The 23,919-nt window shown below is 44.4% G+C and overlaps 1 protein-coding gene across 1 annotated transcript; it reads right to left on the reverse strand.

The window, feature by feature from the left end:
• Positions 1-851: 851 nt before the first annotated feature.
• Positions 852-23,603, reverse strand: LOC148933549 (uncharacterized). The gene is made up of 6 exons (XM_089060562.1): positions 23,355-23,603; positions 22,953-23,094; positions 22,309-22,664; positions 21,945-22,232; positions 8,195-9,379; positions 852-968 (listed from the first exon to the last, which is right to left on the reverse strand). Exons 1-6 carry the CDS (start codon positions 23,601-23,603, stop codon positions 852-854), a joined length of 2,337 nt encoding a protein of 778 aa, XP_088916688.1.
• Positions 23,604-23,919: the final 316 nt, after the last annotated feature.

The raw sequence follows: 23,919 nt of genomic DNA on the forward strand, positions 1-23,919 counted from the left end.
ACATAAGTTACTAATATTTTTAAATTTTTATTGATTTTTTTTTTTTTTGCAGTAATTAATAGTGTTCATATGTTCTACTATATGTCATGAATAAATTACGTCTAGTTAATCACCTATATTTACCTAATAATAAATACAATAATTGTTGGATTTGATCAGTAGATAGGTTAAATAGGTCGATATATTCTACAACAAATGGTTTAACATACATTTGGCCAATAAATTATAGGCTAATGATTTCAGTTTTATTTTCTTGACAAAAATAATTATAATAACATTAATAAACATAACACAAAACGCCTAAAACAAATCATGGGTTCAAACCCCACCACCGCTTGGAAACTTTTGACCTTAATCCTTAAAATCTGATTTAGTCGGATTCCGCCAAAGTTGGGTTCAATACCCCTTTAGTAAAAAAAACATTTAAAATATATGAACTATTAATAATCAAATTTCAATACTATACTTAGTTAAAAATGAATAGTAAGGTTAACGCGTAATTGATATAGAAGAGATGTCATTGAAAACGCATAAAAATAAGTAAAGTATAAGGGCATCCACAATGGGACGTAGGATAGCCCGCCCTATGCTCCGCCACATCAGCATATTATCCTCCTACTCTTCCACCTGCAATGGGGCGGACTATAGCTCGTCCTATAGTTCGCCCTAAGCATTTTATTTATTATTTGAATATTTCAACACTACAAAAATTGAAAAATAAACAACTTCATTTCATTGAAAATTCAAACTACAGTATGAAATAAAAAACAACTACAAATTCTCAATGGTTTCAATCATGTCGTTCATGAGCTGAGCATGGTCTTGTTGGCTGCGCATTGAGGTCTGTCTAGCTAGAACCTCACTGAAGCCCATCGTAATCCTCGAACGTAAGGCGGGGTCACCGTGCTGGAGCTAGATCCACCTTCAACATCGGCCCAATCGGTGACATGTCCAACTTCCTTGTTCGACTATCGTGTTATGCAAGATGATGCACACGTACATGACATCAGCGATGACTTCCTTGAACCAAAAACGCGCCGGACCTTTCACTATTGCACCCCGCGATTGGAGCACACCAAAAGCCTGATCCACATCCTTCCGCACAGCCTCCTGCTTTGCCGCAAACGACACTCTCCTCTCACTCATTTGGCAGCTGATCGTCTTCACAAAAACAGGCCACCTTGGGTATATGCCATCGGCCAAGTAGTACTCCATATGATATTGGCGTCCGTTGGCAGTGAACTCAATGGCGGGGTCGCGACCCCTGCATTGATCAGCGAAGAGGTTGGACGAGTTAGGACGTTTACGTCGTTGTTCGACCCGGTGATAAGGCTAATTTCATGCATTGGTTATGGGGTTTAATTCAAACAATTTTCTGGGTCTAACACATGTTTTAAGCCAGATGTGTAGAAGAAATCGCCAGATCCAGGAAGGAAGGAAAATAATCGCATGGTGAAGGAGTTTGGCGAGAAAGTGAGCGGAAAAGGAGAAAAAAATTACAAGACGGAGGAATCGCTAGATGGACGGCAAAGAAGAGAATTCAAGCGAAGATTCTAGAAGATCACATCCACATCTATAAATAGAGACCACGCAACACACATGAAATGATCATCTCTCGCATTTTGCTCTTAGCTCACTTTCACACATTTCTACACACATTTGGGGAAATCAGAAATTCATGGGTTTTGGGGTTCATTTTTTAGTGTTGTTGTGTACCACCGTATCCACGTGAGGCGAAGAAACAATTTACTGCTTTCGTTTTACTTTTCTGTTCGGAATTCTCCTGAGTCTTCGCTATTCGAAGCTCGGCGCTGGTTTATTTTGCTGAACTCACTTATCTATCTATGAAATTTCTATTTTGTGTCATGATGGTGTTTGATTTTGAAGTTCTGATGGTTGATTTTAAGTTTGAAGTTAATTTACTTGCTATGGATGCTTTTCGCATTTGATCGATAGTCTGGAGCTGAATTGGTGTTGAATTGTAGTTGATCGGAGAAATTTGGTTAGATCGGAGTGATCAGAGATGGAATTTGCGGTGGTTTGTTGTGGATTGCTTGGATCCGGAGCGGATGAAGCATCTGATGTTTAGATCTGTTGAATTATGCATGGTTGTTTATTTCTGTTTACCGTTTTTAGTTTACTTCGTCTAGCTATCGTAGATCTGAGCATTTTCTGGTGAATCGCGTTTTCCGACGTTCGAGTCGTCGTATTCTGTTTAAATCTGGGTTGTTGCTATGTTTTATTCATGTTTATGCTTGAATCGGTTGAAGGTATGAAGATGAATGTTAGTTAAATTCATAGTTAGTTATTTGCAGCTTTTCATTCGTACCTTGGCTGTTTTTGGAAATGGTCCCTGAAGCTACTCGGGATGTGACAGTACAAGTGTAGTGTGTGTGCAGTGTTGCGATATTCAAATAAGGCAGGTTCCCCAGATCCAGCAAGTCCACTAGATCACTTGGTCTAGGAACTCGTAGGTTGTGCGGAATCCCGGTCGTCGGACACACAAGTACTTCCCCGCTTCAAAAACCCTCAACCACTTTACTAAACCTAGTATAGGGAAGTAGGGATCGATCCCACAGAGAAGGATGCGTAAGACTCGTAATCAAGGATTTGGGAGTATTTTTGGTGTTGGCTGCTGCCACGCATTTTCTTGGGTTGAGGAAAATTAAAATTAACTTGACTTGGGAATATTAGAAAGAAACTTAACCTAACAGCTAGACCTAGGAGATAATTCTACGGTGGGACCACATCTAAGAAAAAGCAGAGTACGACTGGAAAGTGGCAGAATAACTAACTCTCGTACTAACTGACAGTGACATCGTCTTCTACAACCAAATTCGCATAAAACTTCTTGAGAAAACACATAAGCAAATCAAAAACAGGGCTACTAACTTGAAATCAAATCTATGGATAAATAACGAAGAACTTAACAGATCTGCATACCTAGACGAAGTGAAATAGAAAACAAAGGAAATAAAACAAGTCTATCAACTACTGTTTCTTTCACACGCCAAAACCAACTTCAGACGCTAAATCCACTCCGGATCTAAGCGTCCGACACGGACTCCAAACAGAAGAAATTCTCCATCACGTTAGATTTACAAATTTAAGCTCCGAACACTCAATCAACCACAGATCTGTCACCAAATTCTACATCAAACACCTCAATAACGAAATAAGCAGAGATCGACATAGCAATTTAAGAATTACGCTAACAGCAGAGAGATCTAAGCAACTAGGTAAGTAGAGGCATTCTTCGTCATTCTCGCTTCATTCAAATTAACTAGGTTCATTTAAGGAAAAAACTTCTAAGTTGAAATGCCTCCTATCTTCAATTACTTTCACTAAGGGAATCATGCCGTATTAAATCCACTGGCTCATGTGACAATACTTAAAACTAACAGACTCTTAACATGTAATACGGGTAATGCATTGACTCCTCTCCCCCTCCCACTTCACTCAAGCTTGTCCCTAAGCCATCGTCGTGAAGGGGGGAACAGAGAGATCAATGCAAAACTAAAATCATAAAACTTCTCACACTTAGACCAAGCAATGGGCTAAGTGGGAGAAAGACACAGAAAAACATAGAAAAACAAATAAAACAACAGAAAACACGAACTTCTCACACTTAGACCACGCAGTGGGCTAAGTGGGAGAAGATATAACAAGTGATAAACACATATATAACAGGTAGACAATAAAAAAAAAAAAAGAACAAAAAATAAAAGTTACTTGGTTAAGAGATGTTTGATCATTTCTGGGGCTGGCTCCCTCAGGAGCCAGACTGGGGTGGGACTCCGGGGCGGGTTACTTTCACCTTCTTCCTAGCTGGCTGCTCCAGCTCTTCTTCCTTCTGCTCTGGGGTTTCCGGTACTGACTTTCTCACGATCAATTTTGATTTTGGTGGGGCTGGAACTTGCACGGGAATGGTCGGGGAGATCATCTGAAGCGACTGCTGTGGTCGCTTGACGGAGGGACTGCTATGGGTGGGCTGCCTGACTTCACTGCTGGACCCAGGAGTTGTCCTCAACTGGGTCAAGGGGAGCGTCTGCTGCATCCACTTCAACATTTTCATTGAAAGCTCCACCGCTTCCGTCATCCTATCATTCTGTTTGGCACATTTCACTGCCAAATCAGCAATATTTCCCCTCAGGGTCTGCACTGCCTCCCGATTTCCCATCAATTCGTTCCTTATCCCACCGAGTTCCTTCATCATATCCTTCCGCATTATCTGCATCTCCTTTTTCATGTCCTGGACTTCCTTCCGCAGCTCCTCGATCTCTTCACTTGGCATGGCCTCTTCTGCTTCCTTCGGCTCCGCCTTCACCTTGTCTCCTAAAGAATAGAAGAGAGTTTTGGTGCCTTGAGTCTGCAGCAACCCCTTGTTGAAGAAATAATCAACACTGAACACCTCTGGGGGGTCGCACATGACTACAAGTGGAGCAGCCTTGGCAATTCTCATTTCTATATTCCTCTAGAGGTAAGCGCCGATGAGGTGGCAGGTGTACATATGACGTCCTGGGTTGCTCGTCATCTGGTGGCACGCCTGTGCCATCCAATATCCGAGGTGCACCTTAACACCCTCTGCCATGCACCAAGTGAAGTAGAGATCGGTAGTAGTGAGGGCTGAATTCGCACTGCCCATCAAATTGTAACTGATAAATGTTTGAGCAAAACGGAGGATCCGATCTTCGATGTGGGAGGCTTTGGAGTAGCTGGATTTAAACGCCCCTGATTTAGAGTGCGTGACCAGTTCCCATGCTGTCTGGACTTTGAACCCAAGTGTGTTCTTTGGCATCCCCACCATCCTGTCGTTCCAAGCCCCCTCTTCATCTTCTTCCTTAGTAAACAACCCCATCCGTAGGGACCACTCCCTAATGCTCAACTCGTGCTCCTGATTGAAGAGTCTGAATGTGATGGAATCCGCGTCCAGGTCTGAGGTATTCTTCAAACGAAAAGTGGAGAAAAACTCCCTTGCCAGATCCACTGGTACCCTCTCTTGGCTGTGCTGCAACAGCCACTCAAACCCTATTGCTTGGATATAGGCGCGGAATTCTTTGTCACATGCAATCATCTTGAGCTCCCTCTTGCTATACTGTTTTCCCGACTTGGCCATCTTTCCTGCGCTGCATCGTTCCTTGTACACCGCGATTCTTTTCTGGTCGTCAAACTGTCTCATCTCCTCCAGCAAGCTCTTAGTCAGCCAAATCACGGGGCGTCCGGGAATTGGCTCTTCCTCAACCTCCTCAGAGTTATAGCTTGGCTCAGGGATGAGCTCCTCATGCTCGTCGACAAGGGTTTCCTCGGTCTCAGGGGAAAGGGTCTCCTCGACCTCCTGGACGGAGGGAGCTTTCCTTGACCGGGTAGATGCAGTCGCCGGCGCCTTTCCTTTTCTTGCTTTCTCCTTGGCCAAGTGCGCCTCTGTCTCTGTCGCTTCAGGTATGAAGTCATCAACTTCGTCAAGGAGGCTTCTCCTGGTGCGCCTCCTTTCGGCCCTTTCATCAATCTTGGGCTCACTTGTTTCCTGGTCATCAACCAGGTCCACGATCAATTTTAGCCCTTCCTCGGGCTCCGGTTCCGCCATCGAATGTAGATCTGACTCCGCCAACAGCTTTTCTGGGGTTTCCCCCTCTTCAACCACCATCGGGGTTGCCCCCTCGATATAGATGGGGTTCTCCCCCCTGACATCTCCTGGAATAGGGGTTTCCCCCTCAACAGCCTTCTCAAACACAGGAGTCTCCCCCTCAGTAATTTCAACAGAAACTGGGGTTTCCCCCTCACGAACTTCAAACACAACAGGGGTTTCCCCCTCACATATCTCAACAGCAATAGGGGTTTCCCCCTCAAGAATTTCATCAACAGTAGGGGTTTCCCCCTCATACATTTCCCTACCCTCAAGATTAGGGTTCTCCGGTACATTACTTTCTGTCTCCTTCAAGGTCTCGTCATGCGTCTGTTCACCGTCCTCAGATTTCCTGTGTAAAGCCTCCTCTGTCTCCGCTACTTGCGATCTTGTTTCAGAGAGATTTGCCGGTGTTGCGGCCGAATCTGCCGGAATTGGCAGTGATGGTACAGTCGGCGCAGACGGCATCAGACTGGCGGTGAATAGGGCGTACACCTCCTTCGCTTTCTCTATGCTTCCCACCTTCTGTGTTAATTCGGCCAACAAAGTGGGGTCATACTCAGTTCCCTTGGTCGAATCCATCGGTATAGATCTGAAAGAAAACGAAAAGAACTGGGCGATTTTGTTGTTAGGGTTTCGTCTGTCTTTTAGAGAGAGAGTGAATGAAGAGAGAAGGAAGAGCAAACACAATTTTTTTGTCTAATGAGGAATGATGGAGAGAGAAGGACGACGGTTGCCTTTTCTGGTGAAAAGATGGTGCGGTTGCAGGCGTGATGTAAGCAACCGTACGTCTCCCATAATTATCGGCCAGAATTTGAAATTCAAAATAAATTTTCCCTCCTTGACTCCTTCCTTCAGGCTCTCTCCTGGCGAATCCACTCGACCATGCCCTACAAAATAAAATTTGAAGATTCCAGACCCCTGGGTCGAGATTAGGGCATAAAATACGGGTTCCCCTAGGAGTCTGGTGCTTCGAAATTATATACACATAAGTACATTTTTTTTGTTAGAGAAAAATTAAACTATTTACATGTTGTATTTCCGAGATTCCCTGGTTTAGTTGTGAATTTTCAAAATTATCAGCTTACCCCTTGACCCAGGAATTCATCGGAAATTACCCTCGTCCTTTTAGGCAATAATAGGGAGTGTGTGTAGTGGAATCTCGTCCACAACACACAACTCAGAATTATCCCTATAGACTTTCACTCTATGACCGTTTACAAGGAAAGGAACAGAGTTTGGAGCACTTCCCTGGATCTCTACTGCTCCATTTGCTCGGATGCCAACGATGGTGTATGGGCCAATCCATTCAGACTTCAGTTTCCCTGGCATGAGCTTAAGCCGAGACTGAAAAAGGAGCACTTTCTGTCCCACATGAAGTTCCTTGACCCGGAGGTTTTTATCGTGCCATAACTTCGTTCTTTCTTTGTACCACATGGCAGATTCAAACGACTCCAGCCGAAGTTCCTCCAACTCTTGCAATTGCAACTTCCTCTCTTCTTCGCATGCTATCGGCTTCATGTTCATTTCCTTCATTGCCCAGTATGCCTTGTGTTCAATTCCTACAGGCAAGTGACACATCTTACCAAACACAAGTCTGTAGGGTGACATTCCAATAGGTGTTTTAAAGGCAGTTCTGTAGGCCCACAATGCGTCCCCGAGTCTTTTGCTCCAGTCTTTCCTTGACGGATTAACTGTTTTCTCCAATATCGCCTTGATCTCGCGATTAGAAATCTCTGCCTGGCCATTAGACTGAGGATGGTAAGGAGTTGACACTCGATGGTGTACATCATATTTCTTCATCAAAGCCTCGATGGTGCGATTACAGAAATGTGTTCCTTGGTCTGAGATGATGGCTCTAGGAACTCCGTATCTGTTGAAAATGTTATCCTTGAGAAATTTCGCCACCTCCTTTGATTCGCAAGTTGTGGTGGCCTTAGCTTCTATCCACTTAGATACATAATCCACTGCAACCAATATGTAGGTATTCCCACAGGATGACGGAAACGGTCCCATAAAGTCCATTCCCCACACATCAAAAATTTCACACACGATCACTGGGATCAGAGGCATCTCATCTCTCCTTGAAATTCCCCATGTCTGTTGGCATCTCTCACAACACTGGCAGAATTCGAAAGCATCCTTATTCAATGTTGGCCAATAAAATCCGCTGTCTAGAACCTTCCTCGCTGTTTTCCTTGGCCCAAAGTGGCCTCCACATGCTAACGCGTGGCAATGATTTAACACATCTCTTTGTTCCCATTCGGGAATGCAGCGCCTAATCACTTGATGTGAGCACATTTTCCACAGGTAAGGATCATCCCAAAAATAAAAATTTGGATTCGCTTCTAATCTTCATCCTCTGGGCCCGGGAAACTTCTTCTGAAACCGGCATCTCTCCTGTGACCAAGTAGTTGGCTAGATCAGCAAACCATGGTTCTGCATTCAGCGTGCGCTTCCCTTTATCTGATTCCCCTAGACCGGTCAGAGCCAAAACTGCTTCCCAGTCAGGTGGTCTAGGAAATTTCTCCAAAAGGTACAAATGTTCTCGGGAAAGGCATCAAGTATAGCCTCTTCTGTTTTTCCTTGGAAGATTCTGCTCAAATGATCTGCTACCCTATTCTCCGTTCCTCTTCTATCTCGTACTTCCCAATCAAATTCTTGTAAAAGTAACACCCAACGGATTAACCTTGGCTTCGACTCCTTCTTAGCCATTAAGTACTTTATTGTTGCGTGATCCGTGAAGACTATAACCCTTGACCCAAGAAGGTAGGGTCGGAATTTTTCAAAGGCATACACGATGGCTAACATTTCCTTCTCCGTGGTGTCATAATTCTTCTGAGCTTGATTTAGTGTTTTGGAAGCATAGAAGATCACATAGCTTTTTCCATCAATTTTTTGTCCTAAGACAGCTCCCACAGCGAAATCGCTCGCATCACACATTATCTCGAAAGGATGGTTCCAGTCTGGTGCCCTGATTATTGGTGCTGATACTAACCTGTCCTTAAGCAGCTGGAACGCCCTCTCACATCCTTCGTCAAAGACGAATTCAACATCATTTTGTAACAACCGAGTGAGTGGTTGCGCGATTTTTGCAAAATCCTTTATGAACCTCCTATAGAACCCTGCATGGCCTAGGAAACCTCTCACCTCTTTTTGATTCGTAGGGTATGGTAATTTTGATATCACATCCACCTTTGCCTTGTCTACCTGGATACCCCTCTCAGAAACCACGTGACCTAGGACAATGCCTTCAGTCACCATGAAGTGGCACTTCTCGAAGTTCAACACTAAATGCTTTTCCTGACATCTCTGCAACACTAGATCCAGGCTGGCTAAACAAGCATCAAATGAGTTTCCATAGACGGTGAAATCGTCCATGAATATCTCAATGCATACTTCCAACAGATCCGAAAAAATGCTCATCATACATCGTTGAAAAGTCCCCGGTGCATTACACAATCCAAACGGCATTCTTCGGTATGCATATGTACCAAAAGGGCACGTGAAAGTGGTCTTCTCTTGATCCTCCGGATTAACGTAGATTTGGAAATATCCGCTGTATCCGTCAAGGAAACAAAAATACTGTTTGCCTGCCAATCTTTCCAGCATCTGATCAATGAAAGGCAAAGGAAAATGATCCTTCTTTGTGGCTTCATTCAACTTCCTGTAGTCGATGCACATCCTCCACCCTGTCACTAATCTGGTGGGTACCAATTCATTCTTCTCATTTTTGATGACTTGTATCCCAGACTTCTTTGGCACCATATGGACAGGACTGACCCACTCACTGTCAGGAATGGAGTAAATGATTCCTAGAGCAAGCAACTTCAATACCTCCTTCAAGACTTCCTCTCGCATGTTTGGGTTCAGCTTCCGTTGTGCATCTCGATGAGCCTTTGCACTTTCTTCCAGACGGATGTGGTGCATGCAAAGATCTGGACTTATTCCCACCAAATCTGAGAGAGTCCATCCTATTGCCTTCTTGTTCCTTTTGATGACCTCTAACAACTCCTTCTCCTGTTCCTTGGTCAAGTTGCTGTTGACTATTACTGGAAATGTCTCGTCCTTCTCCAAGTAAGCGTACTTAAGGCCTGGTGGGAGTGTTTTTAGCTCTTTTTTCGTTCCATTCGTCTCCTGGGGCAAGGGATTTTTTTCTGAATTTTCTGGTGAAGTCTCTTTCCCTTACCCAGGAGATTTTTCCAAACTGGCCACATAAGCCGATCCCTTGGACCTAGCTGATTCCGGGTTCCTGCAGAATTCCATAATGGCCTCTATGAGCTCTTCATCTGTCAATTCCTCTGTGTTCACTGCTGCACACCATCCCACAACTTCTTTGTCAATCGAATGGCTCAACTCTGAGTTATCAATCTGTTCCTGTATCAATTCTGTCTCAAGGTATTCTTGGACTAAAGGGTTAATAACATCAACAGCATAGAGATTCTCAACATCTAAAGGTCTTTTCATCCCCTCATCTATGCTAAAGGTATATTTTTCCCCATTATAGTCCAAGCAAATTGTTCCATCAAACACATCGATAATGGTCTTAGCCGTACGCAAAAATGGCCTCCCCAAAAGTACCCCACTAGACTCAGCAGACTCATTATCATTCATCTTGATCACGTAAAAATCAGCAGGATATAGAAACTCATGCACCTTGACTATAATATTTTCCAACATTCCTTCAGGGCAAATGCAAGTTCTATCTGCTAGCTGGATTACTACTTTGGTATCAACCATTCTTACCCCAGTTAACCTTTTATAGATTGAAAGTGGCAAAATATTTATTGACGCCCCTAGATCACACATGGCATGCTCAACCTTGATATCCCCTAAAGAAATGGGTAATGTAAACATACCTGGGTCCGTGCATTTTGAGGGCATCCTTCTTTTTTGTATCACAGCAGACACAGTTTCTCCAATCACAATCTTCCCATCTAGTTTGGTTTTCCCTGCAATAAACTCCTTGATGAACTTACTGAAGGTGGGCATTTTCAAGGCTTGCAAGAATGGCAAGTTGATTTCCAACTTGCTGAAAATCTCCATGAGATCCTCTGTATCATCCTTTTTCTTCTTCGCCTCCCCTCGATATGGAAATGGTTTTGCTCGCTTTACTGCATTTGTGGTAGTACCAGCCTGGGTTTCATCAACTGCTTTGTTTCCTTCCCTGCTTACTTCCTCAAGTTCGGGGTCTAGGAAGAACGGGTCCCTTGGTCGAGGTAGAGATCCCCCTAAATCTTCCTTCTGGAGGTCTCTCTGAACAATGATCTCCATTGGTTCAGCGCCTCCTTCTTGCTGTTTCTGACTCTGTTTCTCTTCTTTGGCTTGCATAGGCGCTTCCTCATCAGCTCCCAGCGTTGGCCCTTCGTAACCCCGCCCAGATCTCAAAGTGATTTGACTAATATTTGCCCGGTCTGGCGGTTTGACGGTAGCAGGAAGTTTACCTTCATTCCCTCGCATCTCGTTCAAAGATACTGCGATCTGGGAAAGTTGTTTTGCCATCATGTCCATGGCGGCTTTTTGCTCTGACTGAGCATCTTGTAACTTGTGCACCATGTCATTGTTGGAATGTAGGTTACCTTGCATGAACTGCTGTGAATTTACCAAATCATGGACCATGTCATCCAAACTCCGTTGTGGTCTGAAGTTGAATTGACCAAAATTTTGTCCTTGACCTTGGTTCTGTCGAAAATTTCCTTGATGATTGTTGTATTGGTTACTCGACCCTTGATTGTTGTACTGGCCACCAGACCCTTGATTCCCTTGATGGTTCTGTTGGGAATTCTGAAAATTGCCTTGGTTATTCCTTTGGTGAGGTGGCACATAGGAGTTTCCTGGGTTGTTTTGATTTTTGTTTCCCCAATTAGCTTGATCCTGATCCCTGTATCCCAGCTGCAATTGTCCTTCTTGTCCATTCCCTGGCCAATTGGACTGCCTCTCCGGAGGGTGTGCAAAATTTGTGAGCTGCAAGGGAGGTGGCTGGCTTTGATCATGGTCAGTCCATCTGAAGTTTGGGTGAGTCCTCCATGGAGCGTCCCTCTGTCTCCCTTGATTCCAACTTCCATCGGGATTCCAACTTCCCATCGAACTTGCTTGAGCGTGGCACTCTCCTTCGTAGGGTTGACGGTAGTATGGTTGCAGTTGCCTTTCCTCTTGACCAAGGGATTTCTCATTTTCCACTGGAGCATGCGGATTGCATTTCTCGATCGCACTTAGCAAGGCCTTTTCCAGTTTATCGATCCTATCTTCCACCTTCTTGTCTTCTTGATCCATCACTGCATTAGCTGATCCTCTCCTCAATATGCTTCGCGGGTTATCATAGGCCTTCTTTGCCTCAATCAATCTCCCCAGCGTTTCCCTGGCTTCACTTGCTTTGTTCTTAGTAAAATTTCCCCCGCTCGAGGAGTTCATCAAGTCCTTTGATTCAGGGTTTGCACCTTCATAGAACAAATAGTAAGTCTCCGCTTCTATCATCCTGTGGTTTGGACAAGCATCCAGCAGCCCCTTGAAGCGGGACCAATAAGAACTTAGGAACTCATCGTATTCTTGTTTGCACTCCTGAATCTCCTTCTTCAAGGCATTCGTCTTATTAGATGGAAAAAAGTAATCCAAAAATTACAGTTTAAAATCCTTCCACGTGTTGATCGAGTCCGGTGGAAGCCTCAGCAGCCAAGTGTTCGCCTCCCCTTTGAGAGCAAACGGAATTGCTCGAAGACGGTAGTCCTCTTCTGTTGCCTCGTTGGGTCGCTTCTGAATGCTGCATAGTTTACTGAACTCGTTCAGAAATTCATAAGGGCATTCATTCCTACGCCCAGAGAAAGTAGGTAGAACTCCAAGCACATTTGTCTTGATGTCGATCGACCTCCATCGTGGATTCGAGACTATAGCATGAGCGGGTTCACCGTCAAGATGTGCGGTGAGCGACCCTATTTCCGGATCGGGGTCTAGTAGATAAGCCATATCTGGGTCCTTCTCCTCCTCAGTCTCGGAATGCTCTGGTTCGGTTGATGTCCCTGGATTCTCCTCTGTCGATGAATTCCACTCCTTTTCACTTTCTGACTCGAACGGGAATGGATCTTCCGTTCTCAATCCTGATCTAGTAGTGATGGTGGATGTAGATTCCTTGATTCGCCACTCGTACTGGCCACTTCCTGATCCAGATGAACTTGCCCAACTTCCAGATTGGAAGCCCGCTTTCATAAACTGTCAGGGAGAAAGAAAATAACAAAAATTAGAATATTTACACCAAATCCTTAATAACAGCAAACGCCATCCATCCCCGGCAACGGCGCCACTTGAAGCTACTCGGGATGTGACAGTACAAGTGTAGTGTGTGTGCAGTGTTGCGATATTCAAATAAGGCAGGTTCCCCAGATCCAGCAAGTCCACTAGATCACTTGGTCTAGGAACTCGTAGGTTGTGCGGAATCCCGGTCGTCGGACACACAAGTACTTCCCCGCTTCAAAAACCCTCAACCACTTTACTAAACCTAGTATAGGGAAGTAGGGATCGATCCCACAGAGAAGGATGCGTAAGACTCGTAATCAAGGATTTGGGAGTATTTTTGGTGTTGGCTGCTGCCACGCATTTTCTTGGGTTGAGGAAAATTAAAATTAACTTGACTTGGGAATATTAGAAAGAAACTTAACCTAACAGCTAGACCTAGGAGATAATTCTACGGTGGGACCACATCTAAGAAAAAGCAGAGTACGACTGGAAAGTGGCAGAATAACTAACTCTCGTACTAACTGACAGTGACATCGTCTTCTACAACCAAATTCGCATAAAACTTCTTGAGAAAACACATAAGCAAATCAAAAACAGGGCTACTAACTTGAAATCAAATCTATGGATAAATAACGAAGAACTTAACAGATCTGCATACCTAGACGAAGTGAAATAGAAAACAAAGGAAATAAAACAAGTCTATTAACTACTGTTTCTTTCACACGCCAAAACCAACTTCAGACGCTAAATCCACTCCGGATCCAAGCGTCCGACACGGACTCCAAACAGAAGAAATTCTCCATTACGTTAGATTTACAAATTTAAGCTCCGAACACTCAATCAACCACAGATCTGTCACCAAATTCCACATCAAACACCTCAATAACGAAATAAGCAGAGATCGACATAGCAATTTAAGAATTACGCTAACAGCAGAGAGATCTAAGTAAAATAACTTGAAATTAAACAGCTAAACTCAGATCCATGAGCGATAAGCAGTTAAACATCATCAACATCAAAGTCGACTCCCAAAAGTGAAGTTCGACGGTGGAAACTAGCAAAAATAGCTGAAATTAAAACAATTGTATCTTCGCCCTCACTAGGACGGTGTTACCAAACTCGAGATCTTTAGAAAGTACCCCCCCCTATCACGATTATCCCCAGAATTTTTCCCAAGTGTGTGTGTAAATGTATGAGCTAAGAAGAGTAAAAACTATATCATTGCGCTGCATGCTCCTCTCTATTTATAGGCGTTTTAGTGGGTCCAGCGAGGTATTGATAATGACTTTGTTGCCCTCAGCTGTAGACTCCCTTTATCACGCCAATTTCCTCGTAATTCCTGCTCATTTCGTTCCATTCTCCTGCTAGACCATCTCCTCCATAACTTCCTCGATCTAGCCATTTTCTTCACACACCTGGCTTAGGAAACGTGTTAGACCCAGCAAATTATAACATTACTTTGCACATACCGATGCATGAAATTAGCCTTATCAGTCCCCACCGCATGTTTGTTTTCTATTTAGCTAGATTAGGTAATCTGTCTGCTAGGTCGAGGAATCATTGTGACTATCTTGTTGAGTTGTGCGAAGTTATGGGTATGATGCATGTATGCGAGTTTTTCGTTTTCTAGATCTAGCTGGTAGTTAATTTCATTTTCAGTCTAGTGGTAAATTTCTCAACCCAAAATTGCGTGGCAGCCAACCCCTTTCCAAAATTGAGAGGCTGCCTCTGTTGGGTCTGGGAAAGCGTTTCTCCAAGCCATTCTGTCATTTTCTTCATTAACTTGATCGCGTCAGTCATCCTCTCGTTCTGAGTCGATGATCTGTTAACCAAGACATTTATGCTTTCCTTAATGGCCCACAATTCTCCTCTGGCCCTGTCCAATTATTCTCTCATCGCAGCGACCTCCTTCCTTAGCTCCTCCACATCGGCATTCGCCACCTCCTCTTCCGGCTCCTTCTTCGCCTTATCCACATTCGCTCCCACATTGTAGAAGCACAACTCATGTCCCTGCATGTATAGGAGCCCCTTGTTGAAAAATTATTCCACGCTAAATAGCTCTGGGGGCTCGCACATCGTCACGCTGGGCTCCGCCTTTCCAATTTTCATCACAAAGTTGCGTTCTATGTAGGCGCCCAGGAGATGGCAAGTATACATGTGGCGGGAGGGATTGGCTGTCATCTGGTGACAAGCTTGAGCCAACCAATAGCCGAGGTGGACTTTGATGCGTTTTGACATACACCATGTGAAATAGAGCTCAGTGGTGGTGAGGCTGGAGCTGGCAGTGCCCATCAGGTTGTAGCCAATGAATTCCTGTGCAAACCGGAGGAGGTGATCAGTGATATGGATTCCTTTCGACAAGCTGGTCTTAAAAGTTCCACTCCTAGCGTGTGTGATAGACTCCCATGCTGTTTCCGGTGTGAATCCCGGCATGTTCCTTGGTGGGTCGTACGCTCTGTCATCCCAAATGCCCTCTTTGTCTCCAGCGTTTGTAAACAGTCTCATTCTGAGGAACCATTCTCTGACACTCATTGTGTGCTCAATGATGTTAAAGAGGCGGAAGGAGATTGAGTGTGCGTCTGGGTCGGTGTTTTGCTTGAAGCGAAAGATGGAGAAGAACTCTCGTGCTGCATCTACTGGCACCTCCTGCTCGTTGTGTTTTAGTAGCCACTCGAAACCGATATCCCTGATGTGGTTGAGGAACTCCTCCTCCAACTCTATCTGCTTCAGAGAATCTGGGTCATATCGCTTCCCAGACTTGGCCAGCTTCCCCACTGCACTCCGGTCCTTATGTGTCTGAGCCCGCCTGGAGTCATTAAATTTAGCCATAGACGTCAGCAATTTCTTCATAACCCAGATCTCTTTCCGCTCGAAGTTTGGCACCTCTTCTTCTTCAGACTCTTCCTCTGACTCGCTCTCAGCAGTACCAGATCCAGAATAATTGGGCAGTGTACGAGGAGATTCCCTGACGGAGGAGGTCCTCTGTGACGTCCTGGCCTGAGGAGTGGCTACCTTCTTGCCCTTCCTCTTGCGTTCCATCGCCACTCGACGCTCCTCGGCAGCGTCTACCTCCCCTTCTGACCCAGGTGTCTTTCCCTCCTGTACACTCCCTGCCCTCGGGGCAAGGAATTTTGATCCCCTGGACTGTTCTCCGCCATCCACCTCATCCAGCGCGCTCCTCCGCGCCATTCTTCTTGATGCCCTTGGTTTCACTGGTGAGTATTCTGGCACCTCATCCAAATCTACAATTTCCAATGGCCCATCATCCGTAGGCCCTTGTTCTTCAGCAATAATGGGGACCTCATCCCCTCCAGACTTTTTAGGAATTTCTCCCTCAGCAAACATGGTCGGGGTTTCTCTCTTAGATAGTCTACAATTTCCAATGGCCCATCATCCGTAGGCCCTTGTTCTTCAGCAATAATGGGGACCTCATCCCCTCCAGACATTTTAGGGATTTCTCCCTCAGCAAACATGGTCGGGGCTTCCCCCTTAGATAGTTTCAGAGTCTCCTCCTCAGGTTTTTCAGGGATTTCTCCCTCAGACACGATTGGGGTTTCCCCCTTAGATTTCCAAGGGATTTCTCCCTCAGTACACATGGTCGGGGTTGCCCCCTCAGATTCAAACGGGGTTCCCCCCTCAATATACAGACTCGGGGTTCCCCCTCCACAGACTTCAACATAGGGGTTCCCCCCTCCACAGACTTCACAATAGGGTTTTCCCCCTCAACAGACTGTAATACAGATGTGTTACCTTCCTTCGCGGCTTCATTCACAGAGTAGTCCACCGCCATCCTATCAATCTCGTCCGCAAAACCGCTGACGCTCTCATCTTCAGGTCTGCCACCATCCTTTCCCTGTTCTCCGATGTCTGGGCTCGGCCCAGTCTCTGCATCTGCTCGATCTAGGGTTAGGGCTCCCTCTGAGTGTGGAATAGGCGGTTGGGCCGTTGATTCGTCAGGAATCATCTGCGGCTGTTGGCGGAACGCCGAAAAGCGGGAAAAGATTCTCATGGCCTCCTCTTTACTGCCAAATTTCTCCTCCAACTCCTTCAAGAACGCCTCCTCCTCAGGATTTCCGACGCTAGTGGGTTCTGGAACGGGAGTCGGGCGCCACTCCGAGCGTATATCGAGTACTGGAAAGGTCGTCAGAACCGACGGCTGTTTGGACGAATCGCCGGACGGTGGTTTGGTGGCGGGGTTCTCCTTCCTCGCAGTAGGATCTTGTGCCTTCTCCATGGTTTCTTCATGCACAACACTCGCAAAAAAAACTAGGGTAAAATTTGGGTTAGGGTTTGGGAGAAATTGGGGGAAATTAGACAGAGAGAGAAGAGTCGATTGAATGTTTGATGTGAAAGGGAAGAGTAAAGGTGATGGGCTTTTCAGGGTGGGCAGACAAACGGTTGTGTGGTGATGTAAGCAACCGTACGTCCCCTAGAAAAGCGGATTTTGAATTTTGAATAGTAACCGTCTTCCCTCCAAATTCTCACTTGTGAAATTTCTTCGTCCCCCTAGCAACTCACAATTCCATAAACAAAAAACAAAGGTGAAACGCCAAATTCTCGGGTCTAGGGGTATGAGTAAAATTTCCCCGAAGAGTTTAGTGCTTCGAAAATCTTTTTGGAAAATTAATTTTTTCTCTTTGTTTGGATTTTTCTCATATTAGAAAGCACTTAAACTATTTACACTTGCAAACGAGTATTCTCAAGACTCCCTAGGTCAGTGTACAGATAAACTTTTATTCCCCATTTTACCTGACCTAGGAGTTCATTGAGAATAGCCATTCGCCTGACCAATTAGGAAATAATGGCAGATGCATGCAGTGGCGTTTCTTCCACCACATGCAGATCTGCATTATCCCTATATACCTTCACCATGTGTCCATTGACTAGGTGATAAGGCTAATTTCATGCAACGGTTATGTGGTGAAAAACGTTATAATTTGCTGGGTCTAACACGTTTCCTAAGCCAGGTGTGTGAGAAAAATCGCTAGATCGAGGAAATGCTGAAGGAGATGGTCTAGCAAAGGAATGAGGTGAAGTGAGCAGGATTTAAAAGAAAAGAAGGCGTGACAGAGGGAGTCAATAGCTGAGGGCAACAAACTATCTATACCTCGCTGGGCCCCACTCCAACGCCTATATATAGAAGAGCATGCAACGCACATCATATCACTTTTTCACTCTCTTTTAGCTCACACACATAACACACACTTGGGAATGGGAGATCTGGGGTAGTCGGGTTACGAAGGGTTCCTTTCTTTAGAAGTTTCGCAGTTGCAACACCGTCCGCGTGTGGACGAAGATACGATCTCTTTTAATTTCGTTTGTTTTGCACTTTTGCGGTCGAACTTCACTTTTGGGAGTCGACTTGGCTGTTGATGACAACACTCGTTATCTTTTCGCTTTTGTTGATTTGCGTTTAGTTGTGATACTTTGAGTTGATTTACGTAGATCTCGCTGTTGAGAGTTTATTTTAACAAGTATTATGTCGATCTCTGTTTTATTTCGATGTTGTGGTGTTTGATATGGGAATTCGGTGATAAATCTGTGGTTTATTGACTGATTGGAGGTTGTTGTTCGAATCTGAAGTAATGAAGTGTTTTTGTTGGTTGGAGTTTGTGTCGGACGCTTGGATCCGGAGTGGATTTAGCGTCTGAGGTTGGATCTGAAGCGAGAAAAGGAAATTGTTAGATAGATTTGAGTTTTCTTCTTGTTTTATGCTTTACTTCGTCTAGCGTCTGCAAATCTGTTTAGTTCTTCGTTGTTATGCATAAATTTGATTTAGATTTAGTTTGCTCTGCTCTGATTTCGTTCATGATTGATTTTCTTATGAGTTTTTTTTTACGCAATTTGGTTGTAGAAGATGATGTCGTTGTTAGTTAGTACTCGAGTTAGTTATTCTGCCAGCTTTTCGTCCATACTCTGCTTTTCCAGTCATGGTCCCCACAGTCAGTTTATTTCCTAGGTCTAGGTAATTGGAGTGGTTTTCTTAGATCTGGTGTTTGAGCAGTTAATTTTCTCGCAACGTTCTCTTGTTATTTCGCCTAGGTCTAGCTATTAGCGTAGAAGTTTTAAGATTCCCAAGTCAAGTTTAATTGTTTTCCTCAACCCAAGAAAAAATGCGTGGCAGCAGCCAACACAAAAAACAAGTCCAAATCCTTGAACATGAGTATTACGCATCCTTCTCTGTGTGATCAACCCCTACTTCCCTATACTAAGTTTAGTAAAGTGGTTGAGGGTTTTTGAAAGAAGTGCTCCGTGTGTCCGACGACCAGGATTTCCCGCGACCAACGAGTTCCTAGACCGCGTGATCTAGCGGATTTGCTAGACCGAGGGAACCTGTTTATTTCCTTCTGAACGCACTGAGAAAACAACATACTTTCACTAGGAAAGGAACAGAATTTGGGGCGCTTCCTGGGATCTTCACTGCTCCATTTGCTCGAAGGCCAACGATCGTGTGTGGTCCTATCCACTTGGATTTCAACTTCCCAGGCATCAGCTTGAGCCGAGATTGAAAAAGAAGTACTTTCTGCCCTACTCGTAGTTCCTTGACCCGGAGGTTCTTATCATGCCAGAGCTTTGTTCATTCTTTATAGCACATTGCTGAGTCAAATGCTTCTAGCCTTAGCTCCTCCAGTTCTTGTAGTTGCAGCTTCCGTTCTTCTTCACAGGCTGGCGCCCTCATATTCATCTCTTTTATGGCCCAGTATGCCTTGTGTTCCACTTCCACGGGCAGATGATACATTTTTCTGAACACCAACCTATAAGGTGACATCCCGATTGGTGTTTTATAAGCGGTCTTGTATGCCCAGAGAACATCTTCAAGGCGTTGACTCCAATATTTCCTCTTAATATTCACCGTTTTTTCCAGAATGCTTTTGATTTCCTATTCGAGACTTCAGCTTGGCCATTCGACTGGGGGTGATATGGTGTAGACAGCCTATAATGCACACCGTATTTCCTCATCAACGCCTTTATGGCGCGGTTGCAGAAGTGGGTTCCCTGGTAAGAGATAATAGCTCTGGGCACCCCATACCTGTTGAAAATGTTTGCCATTAGAAATTTAGCTACTTTCTTCGATTCACAGGTGGGTGTAGCCTTTTCCAATATCCATTTGGATACATAATCCACTGCAACCAAGATGTAAGTGTTACCATGAGAAGATGAGAACGGTCCCATAAAATCCATTCCCCAAACGTCGAAAATTTCACAAACTATTATTGGCACTTGAGGCATCTCATCTCTCCTTGAAATTCTTCCTGTTTGTTGACATCTTTCGCAAACTTGACAGAATTCGAAAGAATCCTTGTTCATGGTCGGCCAATAGAATCCACTATCCAAGACCTTCCTGGCAGTTTTCCTGGGTCCAAAATGACCTCCACACGCCAGGGCGTGACAATGGTTGAGCACATCCCTCTGTTCCCACTCTGGAATGCATCGTCGAATTACTTGGTCTGAGCACATCTTCCAGAGATACAGATCGTCCCAGAAATAATATCTAGCCTCACTCCTTAGCTTCATCTTCTGGACCCGGGAAATTTTTGTGTTATTTCGTGTTGTTGTTGATCGAAGGTTGTTGGTTGAATCTGAAGTTATGGAATGTTTTTTTTTGGCTGGAGTTTGTGTCGGATGCTTGGATCCGGAGTGGATTTAGCATCCGAGGTTGGATTTGAACAGGGAAAGTCGAGTTATGCATGGATTTTGAGTTTTCTGTTTACTTTCTGTTTTACTTCGTCTAGCATCCGTAGATCTGTTTAGTTCTTAATTGTTCTTCATTTAATCGTTAAAATCCAGTCTGCACTGTTTCTGATTATGCTCATACCTGTTTCTTCTGAGTTTTTATGCAAATTGGTTGAAGAAGATGATGTCGCTGTTAGTTAGTACCTTAGTTAGTTGTTTTTCCAGCTTTTCGTCCGTACTCTGCTTTTTTAGTTATGGTCCCCACCGTCGGTTTATTTCCCAGATCTAGGTAATTTAGAATAGTCTCTCAGATCTAGTGATTGTTCGGTTCTAGTTTACGTGCATGATTTTGTTGTTTCGCCTAGATCTAGCTGTTAGTGTAGCAGTTTAAAATCCCAAGTTTAGTTTAATTTCCTCAACCCAAAAAAAATGCGTGGCAGCAGCCAACCCAAAAACAATTCCCAAATCATTGAGCATGATTATTACGCATCCATCTCTGTGGGATCGATCCCTACTTCCCTGTGCTAGGTTTTAGTATAAGTGGTTGAGGGTTTTTGAAGAAGTGCTCTGTGTGTCCGACGACCAGGATTTTCCAACGACCAGTGAGTTCCTAGACCGTGTGATCTAGCGGATTTGCTGGACCTAGGAAACCTGTTATTTCTTTCTGTGCACACAGTGACCCACACTACATATCTTCAATTCTGAATAACAATCTTAAATAGACAAGAATGTTTGCAAGACTTGTGATACTACCCATGGGCTACTTAAGCCAGTGGGAGCTAGTGGATCGACAAGTGTAAACATGGATCTTAAAAGGCTAGAATAATGGCTAATGGGTTTTATGCCCAGAGAGAATCATCTTCTTGCCTGCCATTCTGCCTAAGTCAATCTGTATCATATTGTCTATTATAGCCTACATAAATTAGGATGTACGTATTATGATTGTCAAGACAGTTCTCTTTGGTAGAAGTCTTGAGGAAATCATCTGCATTGAATATCTTAATGGTTATGTAATGAAGGGCAAGAAACACGTGATTTGGAAGCTTATGTAGATCATTTGTGGTCTTAGGAAATGATCTAAATCATAGAACATGTGTTTCATCATCGTTGTCAAATCTTTTGATTTTGACAAGTGCCCTTAACATAGCTACAAGTACAAGAAAGTTGAAAGTGCACTATATTTGGTATTTTTTTTGGTGCTCTACGATGATGACATCTATAAATGTTGACAAACAACTAAGAGGGTTATCAATGCACATCCTCCATCCAGTCACCAATCGAGTAGGTACCAACTCATTCTTATCGTTCTCTATCACATTCCTGACTTCTTTGGCACCATGTGAACTGGGCTGACTCATTCACTGTCTGAAATGGAGTAAATAATACCCAAGGATAGCAACTTCAGGACTTCCTTCAGAACTTCCTCCCTCATGTTTGGGTTCAGCTTACGCTGCGGGTCTCTATGAGCCTTTGCCCCTTCTTCCAGTCTGATGTGATGCAGACAAAGGTCAGGGCTGATTCCCACCAGGTCTGAGAGAGTCCATCCTATGGCCTTCTTGTTTCTCCGGATTACTTCCAGTAGATCATTCTCCTGCTCTGCTGTCAAGTGGCTGTTGATTATCACTGGAAATGTTTCATCTTCCCCAAGGTAGGCATACTTTAGGCTCTCGGGCAATTTCTTCAACTCCTTCTTTGGTGTGATGGCTTCCTGGGGGTAGGGGATTTTTCTCCAGGCTCCTGGTTGCCATTTCACCCAAGTCAGTTCCCTCGTCTGGGCTCCTCACTTGAACAGACCCCGTCGACTCGAATGACAGTGGTTGGTGGCAGAATGCCATGATCGCTTCATTGATCTGCTCGTCTGTCAGGTTCCGAGTTAATAGGGTTTCACACCACCCTGCCACCTCCTTGTCAACAGACTGACTCAACTCCGAATTGTTGAATTGTTCCTGCATTAATTCGGTCTCAAGGTATTCCTGGACCAGGGGGTTAATAACATCAACAACATGCAAATTTTCCACATCCAATGGTTTCTTCATGGCTTCATCAATGCTAAAGGTGTATTTCTCCCCATGGTAGTCTAGGCATATAGTCCCGTCAAACACATCAATAATAGTCTTAGCGGTGCGTAGGAATGGTCTTCCTATAAGCACTCCGTTAGACTCAGCAGACTCGTTATCACTCATTTTAATTACATGGAAATCAGCTGGGTACAGGAAATCATGCACTTTTACTATCACATTCTCCAGCACACCTTCGGGTAAAATGCATGTTCTATCGGCTAACTGAATTACTACTTTCGTATCAACCAAACTTACCCCTCTCAACTTCTTATATATCGAAAGTGGAAACACATTTATCGAGGCTCCTAGATCACACATTGCATGCTCAATTTTAATGTCACCCAAAGAAATGGGCAAAGTGAACATACCTGGGTCTGTGCATTTTGATGGCATCCTCATCTTCTGTATCACAACCGACACATTTTCTCCAATTACTATCTTCCCGTCGGATTTGGTTTTTCCAGCTATGAACTCCTTGATGAATTTGCTGAAAGTAGGCAGCTTGAGAGCCTGTAGGAACAGTAAGTTGATTTCCAGTTTGCTGAAGATCTCCATGAAGTCTTCAGTGTCATCCTTCTTCTTCTTAGCCTCCCCTCAGTGAGGAAACGGCTTCATGCGCTTCAATGTTCCTACTGGACCCCCGACTGAAGATTCTTCAATTTCTTTCCTTACTTCCTCAATCTCCACTTCAGGCTCTGGTCTAAGAAAAATGGATCAGTCATACGAGGTAGTGGCTTCTCCAAATCGCCTTTTTGAAGGCCATCTTTTACCCTGGTGTTCCTTATCTCAGTATCCCCTTGATCAGTAGTCAGTTTCTCATCTTCCTTGCTTGTCATAGGAGGTACACTCTCATCATCTTTCATTACTAGACCCTCATAGCCCCGTCCTGACCTCAAAGTAATCTGACTAATGTTTGCCCGGTCAGGTGGTTTCATTGAAGCTGGTATCGTTCCCTCGTGTCCCCTCATCTCATTAAACGAAGTGGCCAATTGTGACATTTGCTTGGCCAACATATCCATGGCAGACTTCTGCTCTTGTTGTGCATCTTGAATTTTGTGTACCACATCATTGTTTGCCTGCATATTGTTCTGCATATGTTGTTGAGAGCTGACTAGGTCGTGTACCATATCATCCAGATTCCTCTGAGGCTTATAGTTCGACTGATTGGAACTCGACCCTTGATTATGGCCCAGTCCACTCCCCTGATTTGGGCAATAGTTCCCTTTACCTCCTTGATTGTTGCTGAACTGACCCCCTGATCTTTGATTTCCCTGGTGTGTATGCTGGAAATTCTGATTGTTTCCCATGGCGTTCCTCTGGTGTGGTGGCACATAA

This window comes from Salvia hispanica, chromosome 1 (genome assembly GCF_029641045.1).
Source record: "Salvia hispanica isolate PSC_SH4W2 chromosome 1, Shi_PSC_v1, whole genome shotgun sequence".
Classification (NCBI taxonomy): Eukaryota; Viridiplantae; Streptophyta; class Magnoliopsida; order Lamiales; family Lamiaceae; genus Salvia; species Salvia hispanica.

Bases quoted from the DNA above. Each gene is read 5' to 3' on its own strand.
- LOC148933549 (XM_089060562.1), bottom strand. From the start codon at position 23,603: ATGGATATGTTGGCCAAGCAAATGTCACAATTGGCCACTTCGTTTAAT. The intron at 23,095-23,354 runs GTAAAAGATGGC...CTGTTCCTACAG, and splicing joins CTGAGATAAGGAACACCAGG to GCTCTCAAGCTGCCTACTTT. The intron at 22,233-22,308 runs GTGAGGAGCCCA...CCCTACCCCCAG, and splicing joins AGTCGACGGGGTCTGTTCAA to GAAGCCATCACACCAAAGAA.